Raw genomic sequence first — 23,510 nt, 5'->3', positions numbered from 1 at the left:
GAAATAAAAAGTTTCGTATAATTTCGTTACGCACCTTATTATTATATCTTGTTATTAAAAAAAGAAGAGAGACGAACAAAGGCAAGAAAGGCAACAAGAAGCTGCTGGATTTCCTGCTTTGTTCGTGTCGCCTGCTTTTTATGCAGCTTATTGGCAAATATTGACAATCATAAATAATTCAATATATCTTGCTACTAATACAAAGCCTTTATACGCATAACAGCACTTATGAATAAATCTAATTGTTTGTGCAATTACAACAACTCGGGATGTTTAAAATATTTATTAACATATTCAAGGAATAAATAAAATGCATTTCATGTATTTTAGTATTTCCTTTAAATGGTTTTGATTAGTTCTCGTAAGACAATTCATAGAAATGATTTTTTTTATTTTAGTGGAATTTCAAAAAAAAATCTTTCTGCAATATTTTTTCCGGCTATTATTAGCTTTTTTGCATATTCAAAAGCTCAAGTTCTTTTATGTTTTATTATATTTATTAGTACCGGATTACGTTATTTGGGATGTTTGCTCAATTTAAACTTAAATTTATTATTTGCAGCCTTAATTTTAAAACAGCATTTTATAATATGCATTTAACTCCCAACTCGATCAACCGCAAAAACCTCAGTAACTAGCCAAAACACTTCCTAAAAAAACTAAAAGACACAACAAAGACAACTGCTACTTATAAAAATTTGTAACAATAGCAAAAACAATTACAACAACACAAGCAATTATTAAATGCAAATTCTTGCACCTTAATGCAAAAACAATTTAATTGCAATTGAATATGCCCCATGCTGAAGCCGGACAAGGCAGTGCTACACAGTGGCCAATAAATCAGGCGTGCGAGAGAGCACATAATGAATAAATGATAAGCATGAATAACGGCAAAGAAAACTGTGGTGGAGAAAAACACACAAAGGAAAAAGTTTATCAAAAAATGAAAATAAAGTAAACAAAAACAAAAACATGCATACAGAAACTGCAACCGAAACTGAAAGATAAAAGTGCTTGAAAAAATTCTCAACAAATAACCACTGAGAGAGAGAGAGAGGCAGAGAGACTGTGCGAGAGGGAGTTGGAGAGAAAGTACGAGTGGAAAAGCGGCTGAAATTGAAAATGCAATTGTACAAGATTTGTTTTTATAACTGGCCTTCGGTTTTTCCAGCATTCGACTGCAAACACATTTGGCCCCATTAATTAAATGGCCAACTGGGCGTATGAGTAACTGCAAACGGGCTTGACACAACGCCCAAAACGAAAGTGCGAGTGTGCGAGGCAAATAGCGAGAGAGAGTGAGGGAGACAGAGAGAGAGAGAGTGAGAGAGAGAGAGAGAGAGCTAGAGATGGGAAACGGGTGTGAAAAAGACGAACAGTCGCGTGCATTTTTTCGCGCTTCAATTAAATTTAATTGCATTTTGAAGGGTCATAAATCTCAAACAGCAGATCCCCCCCCCCAAAAAAAAAAATAAAATGAAAATTGTTACGCATCGCAGCAAGTGTAAAAGTGATTGTTGTTATTGTTGTTGCTGTTGCTGCTCTGAAGCGCAGCGAATTGCAATATGCAAAGCGAGACAAAATGGGCAGCCATTGATTAATGGGGTTAAACACACCACAAGTCAAATGAAGCCCATACGAAAAAAAATCAACTAACAAAAACCAATGAAAAGAAAAATCAATCAAGCAAGAAATTACAATGGTTCCCTTTATTGAGTACCAGACGAATATTTAGAGGAACAAATTGTAGATCATAAAGCTTATTAATGCCGCCTTATGGCAGCCATTTGGAAAAGCCAAACACAAAACCGATTAGCTGTCAAAAATTTTCATTCATCTTTGCTTTTTCTTTATCCGCAGCATCAGCACCAACGTCATCATCGTCATCATAATTACAATGCCCGGGTGTTAATTTATTTATTGCTTTGACTGTGCGGCTATCAAAATATTGGGGCGTATACACTTCCAGAGATGTTCGGAACTCATCCATTTCGCTAACACACACACTCGCACACACACTCACACACACACACGCACACACTCTCGCGGCTAGACGACTTTAAAAAGCAATAATGTGAAATGCTTTCGAGCGGGGAGTATGAGAAGAAAAACTTTACGCAATTCATTTTAATTATTCACGCGACGCCGTTGTTAGATTTAACACACACTCCACACCCATATCAACAGCAGCAGCAACAACAAAAACAAAAACAACAACAAGTACTAACTGCAAAGGGGATCTTTGGCCAAATGTGGAATGGGGGAGTGAAAGGCGCTTTCCACTTGATTTATGGCCTCGTCTTTGCCATGGGCTATGTATTATGTGATAAGAACATCGAATTGTTATTTATTGCTCTTGGTTTAATTTCGAAATTTTTAGATTGAAATTAATTTAAAGTGCACAAAGCCGGCAAAGTCGGCCAGAACTTCAAGAAACTTGTAGGTAAAACTTCGTTTAGGATTTTAGAGATGAATTTATCAAATGTGAAAATGAAACTCGGTAAAGCTGTTATAATGCACAGCATTAAAGCGAGGTATTTTTCTATATTATGCAATATATTTACACTTTTTATTCACTTATATGTGATATATATAATATTAAAAGAAGAAAGATCGGGCAATATAACCTTCTGTCCTTAGCTAAGAAGGTAACACAACAAATTGACTAAGACCCAGGAGTATAAATCTTTAGCTAAATCTAAGACTAGGGTATTTTAGGGAAATAATAAACAGATGCGTCAGCTTGTTTTAAATATTATGTGGACCTTTTTCTATTTCAGTAGTTAGGATTTTGGATAAAATCGTGCAGTACTTATGCGTGTCTTCCTTTATCGTTTTTCTAATATATTATTATGATAATAAATAGTCGAAGTAACTGACTATCGATAAGAATTTCGTGTATTTACATTTTCTTTGTCTAGCTTAACTTTGTCATCGAATGCAAAATCGTCATTCAGTTTACAATATTTTTTATTTTTTTTTCTTTCCACAAGAACTGAACTTCGCTTTATATATTCATTTTCCTGCGCAATTCTTAGTTGAGTCCTCTTTGTGTAGCTGAATAACTAAACAATAAATGAACATATTGCAATTGCTACTGTCAATAATATGTGCATATCGATATATCAATAGAGTTCTCATTTCCACACATTAAAATTGCTGCAGCATTTGCTCATAAATCTCGCACAGTTGGCGGCGGGGAGGTGTGTGGGGGCTTGTGCCAGGGTTGGTGTCATGGCAAACAAATGGCAAAATGTTTTTGGCAAACTGCAATTTACTGCCGCACATCGATGCAATTCTCATGCTCGTCTCTGTGCTCGTTGAAATTTGCATATTATTCCACTCACAAGGCAATTGAAATGGAAATGGGAATGGAAATCGCTGGAGAAGGGAAGCAAATAAAAAAAACTGTTGCCAAACTACATATTCGTTTATTTATTTACTGACTTTTTAAATAAACCAAAGCTGTGAAACAATGGAATAAGGTTTTGCACTATGAATGTGTTGGCTATGATTGTGCAGTTTCTCTTAGATTGCGCAATCATGCAACTGATTCATGCTGACCCACAAAAATCACCAACTGGAACTGCAATTCGCCTATCTTTTGAAAAAAAAAAAAAAAAAAACAAGTAGGAGTAATCAAATAGACGGTAATCAATTTGAGGATACCCTGTAACCAGCTGAGAGTGGCTGGTAATAAAGATAATAAAGTATATTTATAAATATATTTAGCTTGAAATATCTTTCTCACAGCTATTCATTTGAACAACTTTAATATGAATGAACATCATACACCTCTTGAAATGGTACAGGGTATAACAAATAAACCTACTAGGAACTTGCCACAATACGTGAAATCGAATTTATGAGCAACGATTATTTGGGCAAAGTGTTGCACGAACTGGACATGGGGCATGGGGCAACAACAGTTCAGCTTAGCTGCCTGATAGGTGTGTCCAGCTCTTCAGTAATGTCAGCTACAACGCCAGCTGCAGACTGTGTGGCTGCCACTTAGGAGACGCACGCATGACTGGCAAGTTGCCTGGCTGGCTGCAGCATGCTGCAACTGCTGCAATCGATGGGTGCACCCACACCCAAAAGCTATTGTGTCGATACTCTTGTCGGGAAATGTCATTAAAATTGCTCTTCATAAATCACTGGGAAGTCGAAAAGAAACATGTTACCCTAAGAGGCACAGCCACAGGCAGAGGCAGCAGCCCGAGCATAACCTCATTTTATGGTCCATGAACTGCGAAGCAGCAGCAGCAGCAGCAGCAGCAGCTAAAACAACAAAAACAACAACAACAAAAGCAATAACCGAGCCATGGGCAACTATTACGTCTACTGCGTTTGCATTCAGTATGCGTCGATTTTAAGGTTTTGTTCCACCTTCACACAGCTCTCCAGCGCCCTGCTGCTCCATTGAAGTGAAGTTTGATTGGGATCTGAACTCTGAGTGCATTATGATTTCTGAACAGTCTGCAGATTATGTGCACTGCAGCCAAACAGACAAATGTGAATGGAACTGACGCAAACTTGAGCCGAACTCAAGCATAAATTGTTCGAGATTGGAATACTCTATGCCTAATGTGCAAACAGCAAAAGATATTGAAAATGTTTCAGCACTTAAATGAGTTGATGGAGAGGCAATCAACTGCACCTTCAAGACAAAGTATGAAAATAACAATAACGAGAGCTACTGAGTTCATCTTAATCGGCAAGGCAATCATTTTAATTTCAGCTGGCAAATTCACTTCAGCATTGCTGAAACAAGTTGGGAATTGTAAGCGCATATAACGTGTAACGTAACGTATAATGATTAAAACGTTTTAAAGCGTGCTTTATTTGTATTATTATCAGACATAAACATAAACAACAACCGATATAGAAAGCAGATAAAATGTACCCAAATGTCCGACATAGGCGAAAAATTGTTGTAAATCATTTTGCTGCTTTTCTTCCGAACTTCTTCAAATTTCGTTTATTGTTCCCCCTCTGTCAGCCTGAATTCGTGCACAAATCTTGCAAACTTTTAAGTTTTGCTAAACATTTTCAAGTTTGCTTTTTTAAGCTTTCAAGTTACCTATAACATGTGTGCTTTAAGCAAGCAACCTACATAAAAATGATTTTAGGGCACGTAACTCAACTTCACAGCCAAAATAAAAACTAAAAAAAAAAAAACAGTTTAACCAACTTTAGAACTGCACGTTTTCCAGGAGCTCATCAAAAATGCATCACTCGGAGCACATTTGCAACACCTCATCCCACGCTGCTTAGACACATATGCTACATATCTGACTCCTACCCGTCCGACCTCAACGGTTTTATTGCTGCGAATTTTTAGCCGAAAATTTGGCATAAATGTGAGCATCTCTCGGCAAGCAAGTGCTGCCCTACCTCCAGTATTAAATTGCTGGAAAGATGTTGCAAGCCCACTTGAAAGAAACTTTAAACGGTCAGTGCAAGCGGATGTTTAGAGGGAAATGCCGTGTCGGAGCGGGGAAAATGCCGGAAAAATGCATCAATCTGTGCACTGAGCAAATTAGCGTGATAAAAGGAAAGGTAAAGAAAATTGAAAAAGAAGAGCAAGGCAAGAAGAACAACAACAAACATTGTTGGGACACATGCTGAGGCGTTGAGGTGCCTCCGATTTGGCCAAATGGCATGTGTGCAAATTGTCTAATGGGGCAGCAGTTCGATCCCCCCACTTCGCCCGACCCGACCACGTTACTATGTTATTCATGAAGTGCAAATTGGCAAAAACGTAAGCAAAGAAAATGCTGTTGCAGAAGAAATGGCTGTGAGTCGCGTGGCGTCGTATCGAAGATTTGTGTGGCAAGTCTGGCAGTAAGTACAGATACACAGATACATATTGTATCTGCAGCACATGTACAGCAGAGGTGCTTGGTGTGAAACATGCGGAAATAACAGGAATTTAAGTGAATTTAGTGAAAGAACACATCAGCAACAAATCACCAGGCAAACAGAACGAGAGAAATGAGCACTGAGAACAGCTCGAGCTGAGAGACCAAAAATAAAACAGCGCTGGGAAATAGTGTCGGGCGAGACCTTCATTTAGTTCGGGGTTAATGTTTGCACATCGATGTTGATGTTGTTCCTTTTGTTGCTGCTGTTGCTTTACACAACACTTCTCAGTGGATGGCTTACATGTGCCGGGCGACGACTTGTGGCAGGAAATGGCAAATATAAATCGTTGCGAGCTGCGGCAGATTTGTGGCACCCAATACACAGGCACGCCAGCTGCGACCATATAAACTCTTTGACATTGGACATTGCATTCGGGGGATTGGTTTTCCACACTGAACTCTAAAGTGGAAAGCTTAGCTGATGACAAATCGCCAGCTGAATAAAGCCAGCCAGTTGGAAGGAAACCAAATTGAAATTATGACAAGCAATTAGCAAAGATTTGCAAAGCTCCTGAATACATTATCCACGGAAGACTCTTGAATTTGATAAGCGTAACGAATTGGCAAGATAGAAATTGCATGCATATGTGATGGATTTAATATTAAATTAAAAATTATGTGCATATATCTTCAAAGTTGATACACCTAACAAAAGATTTAAGATGATTCAATTATAAACAAAATATATATTAAATAATTATATAATAATTTAATTAAAAAAGTGTGAATTTTGTTCTATTTTTATTGTTATTTTTGCATATAATTGAATAATACTTTTACTCATCTCTTCTCCCTCTCTCCCTTCTCTCTCACTCTTTTCTTTTCTCATATTCAAACACATTAAATACTCTTTAACAGACTTTTACTCTTTGTTAAGCCCAAGCCGCTTTGCAAACATGTTCATTTTGTTAATTTGCAGCATGTTGCATGCCACGGAATGAATGCTGCTGCACTTGGCCGCGACTTCATTAAGTGCTCGCAATGCGAATGGTCAAAAGCATTGCGATTAAAATGCAATCGGGCATCAGACGATGCACGGAAACGCAACTGGCAGCAAATCTGCAGCTGCCCAAAATATGCGACCAGTAATGCAGTTTTGGCTTTTGGGAGTCCAAAACAGACTCGCCACATGCCACAGCGGGGTGCGGCATTCAGACATGGCATGCAGCACGGGGTAATGGGCAGCCAAACGTTGGCAATCAAATCCGCCTGCCGGCAAAACGAGGACTCCATGGATGAGCAACTGATTTGCCATACCGAATGTTAGGCCAGGCTACCGGTCTATCTATTGTATGACAAGCTCGCCTAACCTGTCTGCCCCCTGCCAGCAATATTTGATTTCATTTGTGTAATAAACGCATAATTATGCACAATAATTGCATTTGCAAATATGTTGCAGCAGCCAAAGACCCTGGCCCCGTAATTATGTACATAATTTTCCGTAATTGCTGCTGCTGCTGAGGTTGCAAGTATGCGAGAGATCACATACTTAGCGAGCCTGAGAAATGTGGAATCCTTGCCTTGAGCTCAATTAATTAAAGGCGTTACACTGGCTAATGAATGAGCTGTATCAAATGTTGTCTAACAACACTCGTATTCGGCCAACAAAAGCCAATGAGTGCGTGTATGTGTGCTTGTGTATATTATCGTGGCACGTTTCAGCCTCAGCTGCTGCTCGATTGTAGCTGCATTTGCAGGATAAGTGAATAACATTAAATAAACAAACAGGCGAACAAGCAACAACAGCTACCAACTGATGCAGTGCGCAGAAATGAACACAATAAAATGATAAAAATAAAATAAAAACTAAATGCAACAAAGTGTAAATACTCTGTACTAATATAATAATAATAATCTATAATAAATAGAAATATTATATATTATTATAGTAGTAAATAAAAATGTTAAAAATACTATTGTCTATATATATAGGCATTTATGTTAGTTCTAGCGGCCTTTAGATTTTTAAACAATACTCGAGTTCTGGGGCACACAAAAAGGACTTTGTAATTGTAGTACCCAACTGTAGTAAGAGTATGTGAAAGAAATGGAATCAAAAGCGAAGGGAATGCAGTACGGCTCATTGTTGTTGTTGTGTGGATTGTTTTTTATTTGTGTACTTTTTTTGTTGTATTTTATTGTTGTTATGTTATGTTTGCCGTGCTGTGCATGAAGTCTGATGCATTTGATAAGCGGCACGTACCGCACGCCAAAAAGTATGCTACACAATTTTCGTTCGCCTTGTTAAGCCAAGCTCCTCGCAACTGATTCCGACTACTTTATTATCTTATACATACATGAGAGGTATACGTAAATGTAGTATATAATGCATTTGTTTGCCACTTACACATTCACACAAACTCACAGGGAGACAAGCATCAAAACAAAATGGCGGCTGCTACATACCTGCAATAGAAAAGCGAGAAAAATAGTAGAACATTAGTATAGAAATCTTTACACACAAGCAAACATGCCTTTGCTTGCAATTGCATCAGAATTTAAGATAAGTTTGGGATCGAGCAATGCGGCTGGGAGCTGGGTATTGGTATTTCGTTTCCATTTTGTACACGCTGCTTATTGTGTGTGGGCCCCCAAAACTTGTTTACCAGAACTTTATTACAACCTGGCAAACAGTCGTCGCCTTTGTAGTTGCCAGAGTGCCGACAAAGGAAGAGAGAAAGAGTGGCAGCGCTGTTTCGGTTACAATCAGTTTACTGTTTATTTGTGTGTGTGTGTGTGTGTGTGTTGGCTGTGTGTGTGTGTGCCAGGTGTGCTATCTGTACCTCTAGTTGCAGACACACATGTTACAATGCGCATTGTACATTGTATTGTGCAACTGAAACATGGCAAAGGCAAATGCAGACTTTGTATTTTCTACGAAAAGTAATGTAATTGGGTGGGAACGGGGCAGATACAACTCAACTGAAAGTTTCAATACTAAGAGTCATACTAAGTAGGCATTGATAGTAGTTGCAAACTTGTAACGGAAGCACCATTAAAATCAAATTGGACATAAATGTATCTACTCTGGCTCAGAGTGGGATTAAAACGGGTTAGAAGTTTTCAGCTTAATATCTCGGCATATTTTTCTGTTATAATAATGCAATTTTAAATAAGAACAGCTGAGGTGAAAATCAGAAAAAAATCGCATATTCTTAAAATTACAAACAGAAAGAAGCTGCATTAGAAATAGTTGAAGAGAACCGCAAAAAATATAGGAACAAATTGTTAAGACATCCCTAACTCTAAGTTAAAATCCTTTTAAATTAAGCTCAAAATAATATATATAAAATTCAAGTAATTATTTAAAATTAAAAATATTTTCTGACACAAATATGTGCTTGTTCAGCCAGTCCGTAAATTTCATTTATACTTTTTTACAATCTTTAAACTCTGCGACTGCGTTTTGTCAACTCATTATCTAACCCTAAAAATTGGTGAACCATAAAAAATCAATAGATCGAAAATGTCATAAGTGATTTCCGACTACCGGTTGTCAATGCGATTCATTCCATTCAAGCGTAAAATAATTTCGAAAAATATTTACACAGTTCGTGACGAAAAAAAAAATAAAGGAACAATTTCAACAGCTAATGGGCTAGCCATGTATTTTGGTCTGCTTGAATGCTTCACACCATTTGTGTGTGTTGCATACTCGTAGACCACATCAAAGATGATGCGAGGTGTGAGTAGGAGCAAGGGAAAGGTGTAGGGTGGGCTTAAGCACACTTGAAGTATGTGCATGCTTGGCAAAAGGTTAAGAAAAAGGATTTGCCAGCTAGTAGTGCGCTCTGCCCCACTGTCAGCGACAGAGCTCAAGTTGCGGACGCTTCACGCCTCGAAGAGATGAGACGAGACGAGCCGAGACGAGGCGACTCTCAAGGAGCTGAGCAGAAGTTGGTGAAAATATGAAAAGTCGCCTGCCAAGTCATTTTCACATTTGAGTCGGGTTAGCTAAAGAGCTGAGCGTGTGGTTGGCTGGGTTGTTTGTGGGTTGTGTGGTTTTTGTGGGTTGTGGACGGTGGGTGTTGGCGCATATGACAGCTGCTGCTTCTTGCTTTTTATATATTTTTTGTACTGCGTAAGGTTTTTCACTTGTGACAGCCACGTGTAATGCAATTATATTGAGGCAGGTTTTATGTCGCAACTTTTTCACTTCACCCCAATCCGCCCCACACGCTTTTTGCACTTTATGAAATTGATGGCGGATGTGACTCAATATGATGGCCATGTGGTGCCTGCAGCTGCAAAGTTGTAGACAGCTTTTCAGCTCTACTATTGATTACCAAAAAACTTTTGCAAAGTGTAACACAGCGGTAATCGGCAGATGATATATGTATATATTTAGATATTTATACAACTTTAAGCATAAAGTTACGTTTATGTGGAACATAAAGTCAAGGAAGTTGAGCAAAATCCCATTTGCGCAATGTGTTTGCAAATAGAAAAGCTGAGACTCAGGGAATTATATACTACAATTTGAGTAAAGGTTGACATCAGCTATAAATTTCAAGGCAGCGTTCAAAGCGCAGAAAAATTTATATTTGCATATAATTACATATAATATTAAACTAAAGTTTTTGATTAAAAACTCCTTAGGGATTGTCCCATAAAGAACCCGTTTCTTTATAGTTTCTTAATTACATTTTCATTGCCTTAGAATTATGTGAAATCTACCCTATCACAAGCAAAGAGCTTTTTAATAATTCAGTTTAAAATTGCATTTTCTGGAATAAGCATCAGTCTTAAACCGCAATTACGGAAAACAAAGATGCCTTGTCTAAAACACACTTTTCGGCATTGCAGACCCAAAAGCACACACATGCCCAAATAGACACACACACACACAGCGAGCAGAAATTATAGCAACAGGCAGCAAAGATAATTGCCAAACTTTATTAACGGATAGAAAGCGAGGCAGGGTAAGCGGGAGTTGGACACTGGCTGCAGCAGGCGAAAGGAGCAAAAAAGGAGTTTCGAATTGCGCGCCCATGAATATGAAATGAAGTCGACTTCTGGGCAGAAAAAGCAGTGGGGCTGCCCTGTCTGAGCCCTCGGTGCAGCGTCTGGGTTTTTGCCCAGGTCCGAGGGTCCCAAGCTACCCCTGTGGGGTTGGGGTGCCATAAACAACAATTTATGTGCTTTAATGAAAATTGGTTGAGAGGCGGCTCGTTTGGCGTTTTTAGACAGGGCGCAAATAAATTAACTTGCCTTATTTCTGCCTGCTTTGGGGGCTGGTCCAGGCCAAATGCAAATGGAGGTTTTGAACATGTTAACACCTCACAGGCAAACTGGACAAATCCCACTCCAATAGGCTGGATTAGCACAGAAAAAAAAAGGGAAACTTCAAATAGCAATTTTATGCGACTCGCGGGACTTAAAAAAGCGCAAATATTTTCAAGAGTTCATAAATTAACCGCGCGACACGTGAAATTTGTCAGTCAGGCGGCATTTTTATGCAAAAGCGAAAGCGAAATGAGCGGACGGCGCGAAGCGGGAGCAGGGACGGGGGCTAACAGGCAGGATAACAAAAACGCATATGGAAATTTTATGCAAATTTTCACTGTAGCCGCAATTTGTAACAAATTTCCACGTGAAATTGTTTGAAAACGTCCTACACGCACAGACACACACACACACACACACACACAAGTTAAGAGACATCTTTCGCACTGTTTGGCTGCGGGCAGAAAAACAGAGCATACTTTTTGGGGAGCAGCAAGCTGAGCAAATTTAATTTGCTGTGCGGCACAAAATCAAATTGCATAAATGTCAATTTCGGTTAGGCCAAAGGACGGTGGAAGTAATTTGCATTTCTATATAGAAATAATAAAGTTTTTAACAGTGCTTAAAACAAAGTATTGTGTCATAAATTCTACAGTGTATTTAACATTTTTAGCATATGTACAAATTAAGCTGTTAAAATAAAGAATGAGGAAAATGTGAACTTTTTGGACAGCTTCTTGCAAATACCTCTGTTAGCATAGGAATAAGAAAAATTTGAGTTTTCTCAGGATTATTTTAACTGCTTGTGCTACACAAATATAAATATAAATATTTCTGTTAGCATAAGAATTTGGAAAATGTGAACTTCCAGAGAACTAAACAACTGATATTCAGAATCTAGAAAATATTTCCCTTCGAATTGCTGAACTAAACAATAAAATAATAATATTAAATAATAAAATAATAATGACAATAAGAGATAATTAATTAAGCATATGAATATTAATTTGGAGTTTCCTCTTCGTATTTAAGTTAAAACACTCAAGTCCGACCTTCTTAAGCTAGTTTCCATGTTTTGAGTGATTTATTTTATGACCTTAAATCATTAAGTTTATCCATAGTGCGCAATAAAGAGAAAGAAAGATATAAGTAGAATGAGAGGAAAGGAGGAACTGAAGCGCGGCGCTGTAAAGTGCAAAGTGTCGTCTAATATTTTAAATGCCTGCGGGTGCTTGGGTATTTAAAGTGTTGCCACATTTAAGTGCCATTCGCTGAGCTGTGCAACTTTCAACTCAATTTCCTTTGCCAATTTCTGGAAAAGCACTTTAAAAGCGACCACAGAAAAATAAAGGAAGCTGAGCACGCGAAGCGTTTCAGTTACCAATTCTAAGCTGCAGCTGAAGCTGACAAAATATTTTGATTACTTTTGCACATTGGCAACACTTCAAAGTGTGCGTCCCGCAGCCACCTCTACACAGACGTAAAGATAGGGAGCGAGACGCGCTCGAGCATATTTTGAAAATAAATATTATTGTAGTAAAGTTGTCGGCGAATTTGTCGCAAATGATAAGGACACACTGAGACCCAGAGAGACAAGCAAGGACGAGGAGTACCGGGCAACGGACAGCCACAATGTCAGTGCTTGTCGTTGTCCTGGCCATCGTTGTCCTGGCGGCTCCTTGTGCCTTGTCAAAAGCGGAAGTGCAGTTCCGGCGAGTGCTGCCTGTTGATGACACTTTGATGTTTTGGCCAAAAAACTTGGCCAAAAACAGCGCAGCAGCAGCAACAGCAGCTGCAACTTTGACTCCGGCTTCAGCTTTAATTAATGTGCGTGCTGTTTGCGCCTAAAAGCTGGCTATAAACAGCAGCTACCAGCAGTAGCAAAAGAGACACATTGAAATAAGAGCATTAGAAAGGCACCTCACACACAGCGCCCAAGAGCTGTGCACGCACAGCATCATCAACAGTCCAAGTCGAACATCATTTTCTACCATAAAACTTGGCCAGAAACGTTGGCCTTCCAGCCCGAAAAAACTGCGAGCTGTCTGCACTTAATGGAAAATGTCAGTTCGCCTGCAGCGTCAAACGTTTTATTGAAGTTTCCACTGAAGCGTCCAAGTAGCAAGTAGCTCCCCATACCCATCGACTACCTTTTGCCACTCGCATATCCTGTTTTTCAGTTTATTTTTTCATTCTCTCCTGTGGCCAGCAGTGCGCAGCAGCTTCGACCGTTAAACTTAACGAACCGGAAGCGCTAAAAGTGAAGCAGCCAGAAATAGCTGTCAGCACAGAGACCCAGAGAGACCGAGAGAGAGAGAGAGAGAGAGAGAGAGAGAGGGAGATAAAGAGGGAGGGAGGCATCAGCATAGCTCCTTGCTGAGCTCTTACAAGTGCGGAAATCTGATGATCTTTTGAGCAAATTGCAATCACCAAACAGTCAGATGAAACATTATGTATTTTTAATGTGGCATTATTTTCAATTGCACTTATGCTGGAAAAACATCAAGTTTAACCAGACAATTTATCCACGCACATTAACTACAAGTGCTATTCCGTAAATTGAGATCACATTTGCACGTTTTATGCCACAACAAAGCCTGTCAAAGGTTAACTATAAGAGCTGCAATACACTGCGAGAAAACCAAACGCATTTCACATTAATTTATAATGACATACCGAAGAGAAAATACCCTGACACACAAGCTCTATTTTCGAGCGATTTTTCTCCTTTCACAACGATTGAACTAAGTCCAAGTTCTTGCAAAGTTGAACTTGCAAAGTTATCTACATAAAATACTTAAAGCCAGTATAGAGCCAGTTGAATCATATTCAATAAATCAAAGAGCATGTTGAGAAAACGTTGTCAAATTTTGAAAATCAACATTAGCTACGAGCTTCTCCTTATACACCTAATCATTCCAGTAAAACAAATAACAAGCGTAGTAGTTAACAATTTTTGAAAAATATATATAGCATCTAGAAATTTTTTCTTTTTGGTTTTCAATGTTCAAGAACTGTTAATAATGGATACCAAAATTAAGCAATCGAAGAAAGTCGAATCGAAATTGCCCACTGAAATATTAGCTAAAAATATGGGCAGCGAGAAGAAGATCTATAGCACAATGTTCGAGATCTTTGGCCGTGTGCAAGGTAAGTGTTGAATAATACACTTAAATGCAACAATTTCTAACACTCAAAACGTAGGCGTATATTTTCGTAAGGTAAGTTTAAATTTATCCATTGGAGCCGATTTTAAACAGCATCTTTGGGCTCTAAGCACACACAAATCAAGGCCAAGCAGTTGGGTCTCAATGGCTGGTGCATGAATACCAAAGAAGGCACTGTCAAAGGCATCATGGAGGGACCTCAGGATATGATATCTGAAATGTGAGTACTACCGCTGCTCAATATTTATATAAATTAATTTAAATTAATCTTTGCAGGCGCTTGTGGCTACAGCACAAGGGCAGTCCACGTTCCATAATCGAAAAAGCCGTTTTTACGCCCAACGAGCCAATTCCCACATACAATTTCAACGCATTCACCATAAGGCGCTAGGGCAAGGATTCTAAAGCGACAACTGTGCACGTCTCTGTTCGTTTTAAATATATATACATATATATATATATATGTTAGTTCTAAAACTCCACTACTGCTTAATTATGTCATAACAATAAATACATCTAAATCATATATATTTTTCTCGACTTGCGAGTAACACATGTCGTATGCGCAACGTACGTGTCAGCACGTTCCCCGCACACGGACTTGGATTTTGGGCGTGGCAAACAACTTTTGTTGCCGTACACAATTGCCATAATACGGCCATAGCCAAGCCACAAATGGCCAAAGTTGTCTAACAAAAATAAAAGTATAAAAGTTTTTGACCAGCAGCAGCTCGGGGAATTCGCTCGACAATATTGGCACGTGTCGCAGCTCGTAGAACGCGCCATTTGTCGTCCAATTAGCTGGCTGCAAATATTTGAAATAATAGAACGTATTTTCGTTTTCAACATTCGCAACAAATACGCAACGAAAATTGTGACAATATCGTTTTATTTCTGCGCGGCCATCAAAATATTTTTGCCACGACTCAAAAACTGGTCAAAAGTTTGCGCCACTTTTGCCAATTTAGCAGCAAATATTGCCGAGCCCCAACCGCTCGGCCTTTGGCAAATAAAAGGAAAAACAAAATTTGCATAAATAAATAAAAGTTGCCGACTTCGAAATGTAACAGTTGGCGCTTGACTGCAATTAAAAACGGCTGCGCAACATTTGAAGTGGGCGGAATTCGGGTTTGTTTTTATAAAAGCGCATTTGGCCCCGACTTTTTTTGCCGGCTAACTGGCTGACTAACTGGCACTTTATTATAAACTGTTAAAACCGCAACAATTGCAACAAAAGCCATCGGTCTGGCATCAGACCGCTGCAGCGGTTTTACGGGTTTTGCTTGCGCATTCCAGAAAACAAATTCAACTCAATTGAGTAGAAACGATTTTTTTTTTAATTTTTTCTTAACTTTTTTTTATTTGAATTTCTATGCAAGGCTGATATTGCAATTCGCAAAGAATTCAATTAAAAAGTATTTATGACTAAAAAATTATTGATTAAAACTGGGAATGCAATTTGAACGACAAAAAGCACAAAATTTAAATACATACATATTTAACGACATTTTTATTTTGGCCGAGAAAAGATAATTGAAAAACGGAATGAAATATGTTTTGGTTTTTCGCAGCGTAAAAACCCCCCAAGAATGTGTTTAAATATCAGAAACAAAAATGCACGCAAGCATAATTAAAAATTTGATTCGGCTTGTGGTTCTTGTTCTTGCTGCTGCTGTCGCCTCCGATGCCGAACATTAACAACTTTTCGAGGCCTCATATTATCCCTAACCAGCTCCTTTTGCAGCAGCTGCTTGAATAGCAACATTTTGCGCCTGGTCTCGGGGCTGCCAATGGCCGAGCTGAACTGTAGACTGGGATTGGGACTAGATCTTTGAACAGATAATAAACACACTTCTGTAATTTATATCTATTTAGTTTACTTTAAGAGACTCACTTATTTTTGTCTGACATTTGAGGGCCTCGAATATTTTTTACAAATTCTTTTCTGAATTTTTCTTGGGTAGAATTTACTTGACTAAAATTTTGATCTAACTGAATAACTGGCTTAGCCAAAGCAAACCAGTACAGATGGCTGAAAAAAGTTTTTACATTTTTCTCCCAGGCTACTTTAGAATTATCTCTGCTGAGAAATGGATTAATATGGATCCGCATTTATCTGGAATATGCACCGTGTACTTCGACCTTATTAAGTGTTTCGCAAATCACTTGCAATTTAAAAAGAAAAAGTTAATTCGCAATTGGTCGAGTCGGGTGAGACTAGTAAGCAAATACTAGGCATAGACCTGGGCCTTACCAGAAAAACACAAATGCTAAAATCAATGTTAATCGACTCGACAAGTATCGATAAGAATCGGTAGAAATAAAATGTATTATAACTCTTAAGGTATCAATAAAAAATGACAGAAATAAAACATTCTTTACATTATGTACATTATATTATATATATATACATATATCAATAGATTTTTATTAATATTAATCGATTATGTTTCTTTTTAACTGGCCCCTCTGCCCCACAAATCTGCCAAAAATTTACTCTGCCCATTAATGATTTTTTTATAAATTTTAAATGGAATCAGGCTATCAAAACACAAAAATGAAGACATTATATTTCGTAATTTGTATTTCAAATTCAAAACAGGCAAACGGCAACGCGGCACGCAAATAGATAAAACGCAGCCGACAAACCTTTGGTTTGGTATGAGGGGCACGGGTTGATATAGCGGGGGAAGGGGGAATATATTGTGTCGATAATCAATTCCGTTTTCCGGTTGATGCTTGAATTTTTCCTGTTTATTTCTGTTGTGGTTGTTGTTGCTGTTGTTAACGTTTTCGCGTGCGTGACCCAAAATATGCATCGACATTTTCCAAATATACATAAAATTATTGTAATCATATTGTGGCGCTAGGCAAACAAACTAAAAGGCGAGGATTAGCTGCCACACGAGAGGCGATAGGGTGGGCGTGGCATAGCATACATGTGCTTTTAACTGAAATGTGGAATGTTTTCCTTGTCTTTTTTGTTTTTGTTATTTTTTTTTTTTGGCTGCTCGCGTGCGCATTGCTTGCATGTGGCACGGAAAAGGTTCCATTAGCGTTGATAACGAGTTCATTGACGAGTTCATTGGCACATTGATGCCTATTGATTATCGACTCGCAAATAGCGAATAGCGGTTAATGTGACGCCCTCAAATACGCGTTGAAACTTGGCTAATCATGACGTCTATGCCATGGGCGGGGATAGATGTCAAAATAAATTGAATGCAACTTTGTGCTATAGATGGGCAAATTATTTGAATATTTACCAAACTTGGCGATAATTTTAATAACATGGCATATATCACATCTATTTACAAATATTTAGAGAATGTTTATAATACAAGTATGAAATCGCTTGCATTCAATTAAATATACATTCTGGTCACAATGTCTTGATTTCAACGATCAGACTAGCAGCTGCTAAACATTTGTGTTAAGAAAAGTTAGTCTGTGAAAAGCTCTCGCTGAAACTAAAAGAAGACGTACATATACCTAATGTAATAAGTATACATAATCATCCTCTCTTTGCTTTGCCTTAGAGTATAGCTTATGTAGCATATTATTTTTATAGGCTCGCTATGGGCCCTAGTCAAATGGTAAGTTGAAAAAAATAAATCTATAAAAAATACATTTAAAACAAAGTTGTTTTAGTAACTCTCATAAATGCGCCATATACAATATTATAAAATTGAATGATTTAACATTTTTTCTTTAGCATACATAAAAAACCCATTCAAGTCAGATAATTCAATGAAATATAAGCTCGGTTAAAAAAAATGTTTATTGTTATGCAGAATGCACTCAGCGGAACCAAATGTATTTTTATTGTTTTTTTTTTTTTTTGTCGATTTAATAGAATTTAAAAGAAACAATTAAAGCCAATCAAAACCATAATTTTTTTCTGTTGGTTTGTTTTAGGCTTTCTGAGACTCTTTGATCTCCTTTAAATACAAAGAGTTACATTATTATGCATGTGAAATGTTAGTAATTACGATGACCATAATAATAGTATTTAACGTACGATATTATTTAAAGTAATTAATATTTATATGCAGCTGTTAACAGAATGAAAAAATAATCAATATAAGAGAGGACTGACTGAAGCTAATCGTAAATCGTGCGTAAAAAAGTTGCTGCAAATAATATTTATGTTACAAATGAAAGTCTATGAAATTAGGTAAGTACAAATACGCTTTGTATAAAATATATAAATGATAACAATTTAACTCTAAAACTGTCGACTTTATAGATTCATAACATTTAAAGTGGTAGATAATTTTGAGGCTCAATAAAGGAAAAATAGCGCAGAGCCAGACCGCATCTGGCGGCTTATTACAAATGCAGACCATGTTCGTCGCGCAATGCCGAGCAAGACAAAGCCGTGCAGACTGCAGCCAAATCTCAGTCTAAGGCACTGGCAAAGCCCCGACTTTGCCAGCATTGTCCACATGCTCAGCCACTAGACTGGGCTCCATGGGAAGAGAGAAAGAGAGGGAACATAAGAAAGCAACAGAGAAAGAGAGGGAGATGCTGCCTAGAGTCTAGACGCAAATCCATTTGCCACAACTGTCAAAATTGGCTTGCGCAAATGTTGCATGATGAACTCTGCCAAAAAATATACATATATATTTTCTCCCAATATCTATACACTTACTATTTTCAGCGTTAATTTGGCACGCATGCAACAAGCGGCACGTTTGCCTGAATGCCACGCCCACAGGGCATGCAGTTTGCATGTTTGGACGCCATGTTGCGTGCCAATTTGATAAATGTCGCATTTGATTAGCAGTCTAAGCTCCACCCTCCACTCTCCCCTCTTCCCATTTCCCCCTTCCAACCCAGCCACCTGGCAGGTCGATCCAGGCGAGGGCTTTGCATGCGGCAATTGAGAAATTTTCACAATGCAAACTTTGGCCAAGTTTGCATAATAAATGAGCGCGCGATAAGAATACATTGAAACGCTGAAAATCTTGTTTTGTTTAACATTTTATAGCATACCTAAAGGCGCTTGAACGGAATGCGCTCCATACAAAACTTTCCGTTCTGTTGCGGCCCCAAAACTTGTTACAGGCAAATACTTTTCGAATTTTATTTGTGGGCTTTGATTTGTTGCACAGCCGGGCCGGGCGTAGGCAGTTAACCCTAAATGCCAAAGGGCAAGTGCCAAAAGTTTTGTGGCTTTGAAGATTTCCAGTTCGCTCGCCCCGATGGGGCCTTTGGATTAGGATACGTCAAATGCCACTTGCATGCCACGCGGCCTAATTTTTCTCAAAATATTTATGCATATATGATGCGAGCTTTTGATAGTTTAGAAACTCTTGATTAGTCCAAGGATAGGCTTTGATATGCGACACGTTAATTACATGACTAACATGGTTTGATATGTCTAATCAAAGAACCGATAGACCACGAAAATTAGGATCAGTAGAAATGTAATAAAATTGTTACTAGGGGCTTAAAAGTATGACAATAAGACAGTATAAAATATAAAAATTTATTTTTTTTGATATATCAAAACAGAGAACACTTCCGCCAACCAAATCCAACAAAAAATGTTCACAGCAATAAACACAAAATTATAAAAAGAAAAGAGAGAAAAGAGTGTAGTCATGTGGAAATACACTTTGCTTTTACAACATTTCATCAGGTAGTTTGTTAAATTAAAGCTAAACAGTTCAATGTTTTCAACAGGCATAAACTTATTTGTTTCTTGTACATTTTAAGGGATGTTCAATTTCGGAAATCTGAATAATACTTTCTGCTCAGTTGCACTAAGGGCCGAGTTTATACAAACACAATGCGAAAGAGAATAATGGAAATAGAAATTTCAAATAATTGTATAAATTGTATTCTTTATGCTACACATACTATATTTCGTAATTAAAATTTGATATATTTACAAAGTTGCACATGAACAATAAAACAAATAAAAATGTCAATGTTTTCAGCGATTTTCCATTACGCAATACTGATTAATATTTTCTTACACCTTCACAAACAAGAATAGAATAGAATATGTGAAATGGAAATTTTTAATGAATGTGTAAATTGCAATGAAAAAATGTCTTAAATTAAAGAAGATAAATTCATGAAAATTGACCGAGAGCAAAAGACTTCGATAACCGAATATTTTATCTATTTTTTAATAAATCTATTTTTAACTCGTCTTCTAATGGGACCCATAAATATAAATAGGGTGATGAAAGGCATTTACAAAACTGAAGAAAATGTTCTTTGTGCTCAGATAGTTGCAGGCCAGAGTCCACATCAACCGGCAGCCAGATAAATTTAAAATAAACCAGGCCAAGTTGAGGTATTACCAACGAAACAATGGAACAAACACCGGACCCGTCAGAGGCTAAAAGACAATACAAAACTTGGTCAGGCAAATTAGCCAGCGAAAACAAACTCAATTAGTTATGCGCATTTTTTTGTGGCAAGTCTTAAAACTCGCCGCAATGGCCGCTGCTGCTGCTGCTGCAGCTCTTATTGTAGACTCATTAATATTAAAACAGGATGCACGATGCCCAAGTGCAAACCACTTTTATTTTAATTTTAATGAAGGGACAAAGAAACACGCCCAATTGTATGCAACATTGTGTTGGTTGTTTTTTTCTTTCTTTCTGGATTTTTGTATTTTTAACTTAAATTTGTGCCACTTCTGTTTTGCATGTTGCTGGGGCACACAACAACAAAAAACACCGAATCGCGCCCAAAACTGACCCAAATACCTGCTCGACTGTCCTGTATATATTATATATATACAGATTTCATTGTTTTCGCGTTTACAATTTATGGGCGAATGCCAAATAGAGGAAGGCCGAGAGCACAACGCAGAGGCAGTCAAGTGCACAAAGCTCCACTTTATCAATATACACATAGCTTTTGTTGTCCTGCTTAAAGTAAAGTTTAAAGTTGCATAAATTACGATTGCTAAATGCCTGAAAAAAATGTATAATAAATGAATGAAAAATCAATCAACAATGTAACTACAGCAAAATGAATTAACAATGCTTTACAATTATTTAATGTCCTTTAAAAAATAAAAGAAAACAATACACGACTGTTTTCTACTTTTCCATAATTCACCAATGTATTGCCATGGTCATTTCAATTTAATCCAAAATAAAAACAAAAGAAATTGCAGAAATTTCGGCACAAAACCATTTAGCTTTTCGATTGACCTGCAATAGTTCCTCTGAAAACAAATCCCTTTTAAGCAAAAAAAAAAAAATTGATTTAAATCATAAGCTTGTGTTGGTTCAGCTAAACGGTTGGAATTGATTTAATCTTCTGAGAGCTTCACTAAAACATCGCGAATTAAATTGGTTTCGCCAATTCTGAATTAAATTCTTATTGTTTAAGCTTCACGAAAAGCTTCTTGAAAACTCTCGCTCTCGCTCTCTCTCCCTCTGTTAATGCGCTTAAATGCTATGCCATTTTACTATAACAACGCCCCATTGGCCACAAAAAGTATTTTGTTCTTAGATCCTTACAAACAGAACGAACCCCTTCGTTCACTTTTGTTTTCACCTTTAAAGCGATTTCCCTTGTTGTCGTTTGATTTTCTATATACTTATCGCCCTTGATACAATTTTAAAGTAAACCTGAACTTAATCATGCCATGCCGTTGATCATCCGCATCTTCATCATGAGCGCTGCTGTTCGGGAGCCATCTAATCCCGTTAAAGCTGCCAAAAATCCACGACATGGCTCAACGCGTCGATATGATACAACCCGAAAAAGTGCGATTATTTTCGTTACACCAACGATTAAATACTCTTATGATAAGGAATTTTCGCACATATAGGGAGAAGAGAGAATCTGTTTATTGCTGAAATAAGTTTAGAAACAGAATGTTTGCCAATAAAAAAACTCATTTCTGGAACATTTCCTTCTTTATCAATACTATAGACTCATTGAAATCGGAGTTGTTTGCTTATATGCGTCCCACGTTTCATGAGGCAAATTTAATACCCTTCACAAGAGTACAAATAGAGAGAAAAGTATGCAACAACCAAAGGGGCGAAGCTGTGCAGGGCACGGCTGCTGGGCACTCGTGAAAGGCGCTTAGCCCAGCCGGCCGAGCTGACAGACAAAGCTACAGGCCTAAGCTCACTCTGCCGCTCTCCCCCGCCCTATGCCCGGCCCTTCTGACAGACCCTGGGGCGCTTTACAACAAAGCAAAACGGTAAATAAAGGCGAACACACGATGACAGCGACCTATGAATGAGAATCAAAGCAAATCAATGCGTAGCTTTTGTCCACTTTCTCGCTGCCTGGGCGTACGCCCCGCAGCGGCCCTCACTTAAATGTGATGAAAATTGAAAAATTTACTTTGGCAATTTTCGTTGCCTTTTGCCGACAATGAAATATGTCAATTTCAATTATGCCCAGCGACAGAGCGACAGGCCACGCCCTCCGCCTACCGCCCAAACATACAACGCCGCAGGCAATTGAAATGTCACGAGCGCAAATTGTGAAAGGGCCCAACACTTTAGGGCGCCCTTCCCACCCCCCCACTACCCACACTCCATCCGGCAGGCAGGAATTTATTGGGACAAATCGACAGTTCGACAAATGTGTCAATTTTATGTAAAAATTGTGAATCTGCATCGATTACAGCTCTGATAACAGTTAACGGTTCTCGCCTGGAATTAAGGCCTTGCAGAGCGTTTTTCAGATTTTAGCAGGGGGCGGAAACTGTCAAGCTGGGTAATTAGAATTGTTTTGGGCGTGTCTGATGTAAATTGTTGACAGTTGTGATGCCTGAGGCAACGATTTTCAAAATAGATGTTGAATTGAGTAATACCGGGGGATAGGAAGGATTTTCTTGATTGGAAGGCAATCGGCAATCGAAGAAATTATTGATTGAAATGTTAGTTAAGTAAAAAAAGCAAATGAAAATATGTATATATAAGTATATACCCAGCCTGAAACTGGTTTTAACTTACATTACGTTTAACTTCCATCCCTTACATCTTAAAAAAGATGTCCTAACTGTGAGAATTACGATTACGTAATATTCCAAAGTCGGTTAAAGCCAACAGGTATGCAAAACACTTAAGAACCTAGTCTAAGGTGGTTTGAAATCAGTTTGCAATGTAATCACACAAAGCACATGATTCTACGTAACTTTTTTCCTTTAGAAAATAAAAATGCAATAAAATTAAAGGGCCAGACACAG

The 23,510-nt window shown here is 38.0% G+C and overlaps 2 protein-coding genes across 5 annotated transcripts in view; one reads left to right on the top strand and one right to left on the bottom strand.

The window, feature by feature from the left end:
- Positions 1–23,510, bottom strand: part of Trim9 (E3 ubiquitin-protein ligase Trim9) — a 113,450-nt gene that overhangs the window by 49,181 nt on the left and 40,759 nt on the right. The window lies entirely within an intron of this gene.
- Positions 14,077–14,849, top strand: LOC6628490 (acylphosphatase-2). The gene is made up of 4 exons (XM_002052001.4): positions 14,077–14,306; positions 14,361–14,377; positions 14,434–14,543; positions 14,600–14,849. Exons 1-4 carry the CDS (start codon positions 14,180–14,182, stop codon positions 14,712–14,714), a joined length of 369 nt encoding a protein of 122 aa, XP_002052037.2. The 5' UTR covers positions 14,077–14,179; the 3' UTR covers positions 14,715–14,849.

Source organism: Drosophila virilis, chromosome 4 (genome assembly GCF_030788295.1).
Source record: "Drosophila virilis strain 15010-1051.87 chromosome 4, Dvir_AGI_RSII-ME, whole genome shotgun sequence".
In the NCBI taxonomy this organism is placed as follows: domain Eukaryota; kingdom Metazoa; phylum Arthropoda; class Insecta; order Diptera; family Drosophilidae; genus Drosophila; species Drosophila virilis.
Note: the sequence above shows the minus strand (reverse complement) of the source record. Positions and strands in the feature narration are given on the sequence as shown.